Source organism: Carlito syrichta, unplaced genomic scaffold (assembly GCF_000164805.1).
Source record: "Carlito syrichta isolate Samal-C Ts95f unplaced genomic scaffold, Tarsius_syrichta-2.0.1 Scaffold309583, whole genome shotgun sequence".
Lineage (NCBI taxonomy): Eukaryota > Metazoa > Chordata > Mammalia > Primates > Tarsiidae > Carlito > Carlito syrichta.
In genome coordinates, this window is record NW_007253679.1 from 191,592 (window position 1) to 198,605 (window position 7,014).

The 7,014-nt window shown below is 39.3% G+C and overlaps 1 protein-coding gene across 3 annotated transcripts in view; it reads left to right on the top strand.

The window, feature by feature from the left end:
* The window catches only part of FAM208A (family with sequence similarity 208 member A), a 49,439-nt gene that overhangs the window by 36,383 nt on the left and 6,042 nt on the right, over window positions 1-7,014 (top strand). For 2 of the 3 annotated variants that reach the window (XM_008067415.2, XM_021717269.1), the window contains exon 18: window positions 2,480-3,405. In XM_008067415.2, coding sequence (XP_008065606.1) covers window positions 2,480-3,405 — 926 coding nt within the window. The remainder of the gene's footprint in view (window positions 1-2,479; window positions 3,406-7,014) is intronic. The other variant, XM_021717270.1, reaches the window with a different exon arrangement.

Consider the following 7,014-nt stretch of genomic DNA (forward strand, 5'->3'; position numbering starts at 1 on the left):
GGGTCTCGAACCTGCGGGCTCAGGCAATCCACTTACCTCAGCCTCCCAAAGGCGCGGGATTACAGGCTGAGCCGCGGCTCGGGAGCAATTATTTTATTTAAAATAATACTCAGGTGCAATGGCACACACCTGTAGTACCAGCTCCTTGGGAGGCTGAGGCAGGAGGATTGATTGAGCCCAGAAGTTCAAGGCCAGTCTGGACAACATAATGAGATCCCCATATCTCTAAGAAAATAAATAATTCAAAAGTTTTAAAATCACAGGTAGTTCTTCCCAACCCATTTTTTATGAGATAATTTTTTTATTTGGATATATCAGATCTTTAACAATTACTTTAAGAGGTAACTTTACTACCCCTAAAACCAGTCACTTTAGTTTCTTCCCCATATGTCAGCCATAGTTACCATTTCTTATGTACTCTTCCAGACATTTTCTATGTGTCCTAAACCCCACTTTAATGTTGCAGATTTATTTTTTAAAATCTTTAAAATTTTTTTGAGTTGGAGTCTCTCTCTGTCACCTAGGCTGAAGGGCAACGGCACGCTCATGACCACTGCAGCCTCAACCTGCTGGGCTCAGGTGATCCTTCTACCTCAGCTTTCCAAGTAGCTGGAACTACAGGCATGTGCTACCATGCCTGGGTAATTTTTTGATTTATTGTAGAGATGAGTTCTTGCCAAGTTGCCCAAGCTGTTCTCAAACCCCTGGGATCAGGCAGTTCTCTCACCTCAGCCTCACAAAGTGCTGGAATTACAGGCTTGAATCACCGCACCCGGCCTAATGTTGCAGATTTAAAAAGGACATTCGGCACATTCAGTATTCCTAAATAATCTTAAGGAAATTGAATTTTCTAGTTTGTCAATTTCATATGGCTGATGCGTCCCCATCACTTCCACCTATGAGCATGCTGTGGTCTTTTTACTTCACTGACAAGTGGCCTTTGCAATTGTTAATGAGTACAGTGGTTCATGGTAACCACCAGGATTGGTAGAGCATGTCATAAACTGGCTGCTGTTGAGGGTATTTAAACCTTTGGAAAAATGTGATGAATGTGAATAAAGTCTTTAAAGTACTGTAGTTTTGAAAACTATTTATTCCTGGACTTTCTGAAGTGGGAGCACCATTTCCTATACTATAGCAGTAATTTGTTAGGGAATGTTGGCTAAGCGTTAGGGAAAATTAGTAATTTTTTAAAGGGTAAAATTGGATAATACAGTCTTCTAGGCAAAGAGCATAAATTTTTTTCTTTTCCTAAAATTTAATACTACTATAACTGAAGTTAAATATAATTTCTCTCCTTGTTTGTTAAAAGTAGAGTTAGGAACATAGTTTCAAAAACTACTGTGTTTGAATTTAGGATTTGCCAGGGAGAAAGTGTAATCATGTGGATTGAACTAATTGTCAAGGCTAGTTGTCAAAAAGATTGTAAGCCCCATTAGCATCAGCTAGCTGACCTCTTTCTCTCAAATGGGCAGTAGCTATCCCGATTGCTCTTGGAATTACTTCGAAATGAAAAGAAAATACTTATGAAAGGACTATCAAAGGTTTTACTATTATTGCAGCTGTGAAATATGTTTTTTCCTGTCTTAGTGAGCCTTTTTTTCCTCCTAATGAAATGAAGTCCCTGACATTGCAGTATGCTTTTTTTTTTGAGTTGGAGTCTCACTCTGTCACCCAGGCTAGAGTGTAGTGGCACAGTTATGGCTACCACAACTTTGACCTGCTGGGTTCAGACAATCCTTTTGCCTCAGCCTTCTGAGGAGCTGGAACTACAGGCATGCGTCACCATATCTGGCTACTTTTTTGATTTATTGTAGCGATGATGTCTGGCCAGGTTTCCCAGGCTGGTCTCGAACCCCTGGACTCAGGCAATCCTCTCGTCTTCAGCTCCCGAAGTGATGGGATTACAGGTGCAAGCTGCTGTACCCAGCTTTTCCTATCTTATTGAACCTTTTTTTTTTCCTGATTAAATGAAGTTCCTGACATTGCAAGAAATCCACTCAGTGAGAGCAAGTCTGAAACAGATAAAATTAATTATCCTAGCTCCTAAATACAGCTCTTAACTTGGTAATTGTTCCCACAGCATTTCTATTTGGCATTCTTTCAGTTACCTTTCATTCAGAGCAAACTGATATAACTACCTTGATTAACACATGTCTATTAAAGTTACATCTGCAGAATGGCAGAAAAGCAGATGACTTAATTTGCATTGATACTAAATTGGCACTTGTTTGAACACTTTAAAAGAAAGCAACGAAAGTAGCAGAGTTGTTATGCTAGCTACTGAAATTCAAAGAGCAGCCTATGACTAGGGCACATAGGAAATAAGTTCACACCAGAATTTGGGGTTTTCATTTTACCTTACAATGTGTAATTAGTTCTAAATGTATATTGATTTTTTTTTTTTTCGATTTAAGAGTTTATGTTTTCAGATCATCTTTTTGGATTGCTCTTGTAATAATGAACTCTTCCTGTATAGGTATGAAATCACCAGAAGAACAACTGGGGTGTCTGCCAGTGCGGGAGGCCTTTCCTAACGACCCCCGGGTAATATATAGACAGAGAAGTTCTGATTACCAGTTTCCGTCCTCTCCATTTACAGACACACTAAAGGGCACCACTGAGGATGACGTGTTGACAGGTCAGGTGGTGACAGTGGAGGAGCAGTGTGTGCCAGCAGCAGAGCCGCCTGCAGTGAGCGAAACCACAGAGAGGACAGTGTTAGGAGAATACAATCTCTTTTTTAGGAAGATAGAAGAGATTTTGAAGCAAAAGAATGTTTCATATGTCAGTACAATTTCCACACCTGTCTTTTCAACACAAGTGAAGATGAAACGGCTTTCCAAGTTCATATATTCTAAGACTTCCAAAGCTGGTATGCAGGAGTTCGTAGATGGCTTACATGAAAAACTAAATACTATTATTATTAAAGCATCAGCCAAGGGTGGGAATTTGCCACCAAACAGTCCTAAGGATTCTGATGCTAAGATAGCATTGAATCCTCTGGAAGAGAATGTCTTAACAGTTTCCTCAAGTGACTTCAACAATAAAGACCTCCTTGAGCCACTTTGTAGTGATGCTTTGAAAGACAACAACTCTAATGAGCAGCATTCCTCTTCGACTTTAACTGAAGTAGAAATGAACCCGCCACAGCATGCTACAGAGTTAATGGTGACTTCTGATCATACTGTACCTGGTGATACTGCCCGGGAACCAGTAGAAGAAGAAACAGAATCGCCCAATGATGTAAACATTTCTGCCCAACCAGCTCTTTCAAATTTTATTAGCCAGTTAGAACCTGAAGTATTTAATAGTTTGGTTAAAATCATGAAAGATGTCCAGAAAAATACCGTTAAATTTTATATTCATGAAGAAGAAGAGAGTGTACTCTGTAAAGAGATAAAGGTAACTAAACAAGAAAGTAATAGTAATGCTGTATAAACTTGTCTTGTTGGTCTGACTGGTATAAAATGAATTTTTTTGTTTTTAAATATTGACCATGGGCCAGGTGTGGTGGCTCATGCCTATAATTCTAGCTACACGGGAGACTGAGACAGCAGGATCGCTTGAACCCAGATGCTCAAGACTGCAGTGAGCAGTGATTATGCCATTGCACTCCAGCCTGGGCAGCAGAGTGAGACTGTGTCTCTGAAAATAAGTAAATAATAAAAATAAATGTCGACCATATATTTTCATAATTGAACTCAGGGTAGAATAAAAGACTAATACATCTTAAGTAGATTTAGAACCTATGATCTGAATATCTTAGATTTTAGAATCTTGTTTTATGGTGTCATTTTAAAGAGCATTTGTATACATACTGCAAATACCTTTAAATTGTTGATGTGGAGAATTTTTTTTTAATATTTTTTAATTTTTGAGTTGGAGTCTCACTCTGTCACCCATACTGGAGGGCAGTGACTTGCCCCCAGCCACCGCAGCCTCGACCTGCTGGATTCAGGCTATCCTTCTGCTTCAGCCTTTCAAGTAGCCAGAACTACAGGCATGCGTCACCATGCCTGGCTAATTTTTTAAAAAAATTTATTGTAGAGATGAGGTCTTGTCAAGTTGCTCAGGCTGGTCTTGAACCCATGGGCTCAGGCAGTCCTCTCACCTCAGCCTCCCAAAGTGCTGGGATTATAGGCGTGAGCCTTCATGTCCGGCCTGATGTGGAGATTTTAAATGTCTCTTGGGTTTTTAATGAAGGGGAAGGAAAAATACAGAGAGAAATGATAAGTTGCCAGTGTTTACCTCATATAGTGTTTTATCGATCAAATGGAAAAACCAAACTGTCCATGAGTGACCTAATAATACACTCTTTTGGCATTTCTTGATATCTTGCAGTGGCCTAATACAATCATTGGCATTTCTCTTTTTTTTTGAGTCAGAGTCTCACTCTGTCGCCCAAGCCGGAGCTCAGTGGCACACTCATGACCACCGCATCCTCGACCTGCTGGGCTCAGGCGATCCTTCCAAGTAGCTGGAACTATAGGCGCATGTTACCATGCCTGGCTAATTTTTAAATTTTAATTTACTGAAGAGATGAGGTCTTGCCAAGTTGCCCAGGCAGGTCTTGAATTCACGGACCCAGGCAATCCTCTCACCTCAGCCTCTCAAGTACTGGGAATTTAGGCGTGAGCCACCATGCCTGACCCATTGGCATTTCTTGATATGGCCATGTCACAGTTCCTTGCAGTCCTTATTGATCAAAAACCTGATGATCTTGAAAGACTCCTCAATCATGACAGATTCCTTACTGTCAGGTATATTTTCTCTACTGAAGTATAGAGTAGACTAACATTTCAAGTATTTGGTTTAAACACACACACACACACACACACACACACACACACACACACACACGGTAGACTAACATTTCAAGTATTTGGTTTAAACACACACACGCACACATACCTTTCTGTGTGTCTGTAGGTATAGTCAAAGGTATGAAAAATTTGTTAACAATAGGTAGGTAAAGGTAACAGAACACTTATATATATATAATGGTATAATATTACTAATCAGTACTCACTAAATTACAGGATTTTAATACCTTAAGGGAATGCCTAGGTTTTTAAATAAATGCCTGCTCTTATTTGTGGAATTTATTTACCATGACTGGAATTTCTGCCTGTTTTGTTAAAGGAAAGAGGGAGTTTATTTAGTGTCTTATAGCCGAGAATGGCCCAGAATTTCAGTACCACTGATATATCCTAAGCCTTTTGTCAGTTTGGGGATCTCTGATGTCAGCATGTTTTGTGTTGGTGTACCTAGTTAAGGTATGAAGATTTTAGAAATGAGAGAAGTCAAGAGTCCTCAGTTGTGCTTTCCTTACTGGTTGCTTATGGTTTCTTGGGAAGATGAAGTCAGGCTAGGAATTCCTTGGTTGTATTTTTGTCCTACATGTTTGAATATAGAGCTTTTTATTGTTCCCTAGCAACGTGGTCTCAAGTATTCAGGGCGTTGCTGCATGTTGATGTCAGGCTAGATGAGAAAATAGGTTGGGTGCAGTTTGCAGTGTGCTTTAGCATAACCCCAGCTCCCTCTACCCTTTTTAAAAAATGAATTATAACACACCTGTGTTACAATTGAGATTAACACTTATATGACATTGAGATTAAGTGCCTAGGAAATGCATTTCCTTATGAAGGGTGCTTTTAATTCATTCTGGCATAGAACATATACTTCTGTTATTATTTATATAGGATAAAGGACTATTCTTTTACAAATCTGATAGAAAATCAGATTGGGTCTTTAATTCTTTTAATCAGTATCCATTAGACATTTTCTAGCAAAAATATTTCAGTTTATGGATAAAAATTTAAACTTTAAATATTTCTGAAATCAAACTGATTTGTTATTATATGAATTAAACTGTCTTATTTAAAATGAACTTACAGTTAAAGCTTCTTAATGTAAAAAGACTGACCAAAAGTTATCAGTAGGCCTGTCAGACAGTAATTTACTTTTTCTTTAACAGACTGTAAGCTTGTCTGAGATCTACCCAGGAGCTTCAGAGCTTAGTATAAATTCAGTGTAGAAGATTCTGCTTTAGATTAGGGCTACACAAAAATATTCTGGGTGTGACAAGCAGGCAGCTCTTGAAAGACCAAAAGATGAGCAGGGTTTTGATTATGGATAAATGACCAGCTGTGCTGACCTTTGGAAAATTAATCTGTATTTGTGAAATGAGGAATGTGACCTCCAGGATGTTGCAGTTTGCTTCAGGGTTCAGGATTCCACCACCAAGCAAAGAGCAAAAGCAACTCTACCTGGACAACTGCTTGTATTCTATCTGTGAAAAGTAGTAGTACCATGTCACCAGCATGGAGTGGGAGGTGTTAGTTGGGAGAATCTACTTTGCTTGAAGCCACAAACTTGACAGAAATGGCTAATTAGCATGTGAATTCTATTGTCCATACTGAAGCTCCCTATATGAATGCTTTTTGAGTTGTTGTGAATTAAAGAAGCTACAGTGGTCTTGAAAGTGTTTTGTAACTCTGAAGGAATATTCCAGTAATATTGCTGCAAATAACTAAGGGCCTACTTAGGAAAGGAAAACAGGAGCCAAGGAGTGGTTAATGATTAGCTCTAGGTTGTCTGTAATAACTAAGGGAGCTGGGTTAAGAACCTGGGCTAATCCATTGTTCTTTTTTTTTTTTTTTTTTTTTTGAATTGGAGTCTTACTCTGTTGCTCAGACTGGAGTGCAGTGGCTGCTCCCGGCCACCCCGCCCTCGACCTGCTGGGCTCCAGTGATCCTTCTGCCTCAGCCTTCTAAGTAGCTTATGGTTCTGTTACACACTAGTATTTACTTAGCTTTGATTGCACAGCTGTAACATTGTGACTGTGATTGGTGAAGCTTTGACCTTTCAATTCATATTGTAGGAGAGTGAATTTGATATCTCTGAGGTCTCTTAGAGTGTAACTTTTTCATTGTTGTTTTTTTTGTTTTGTTTTTTTTGAGTTGAAGTCTCACTCTGTCACCCAGACTAGAGTGCAGTGGCCGCTCCCGG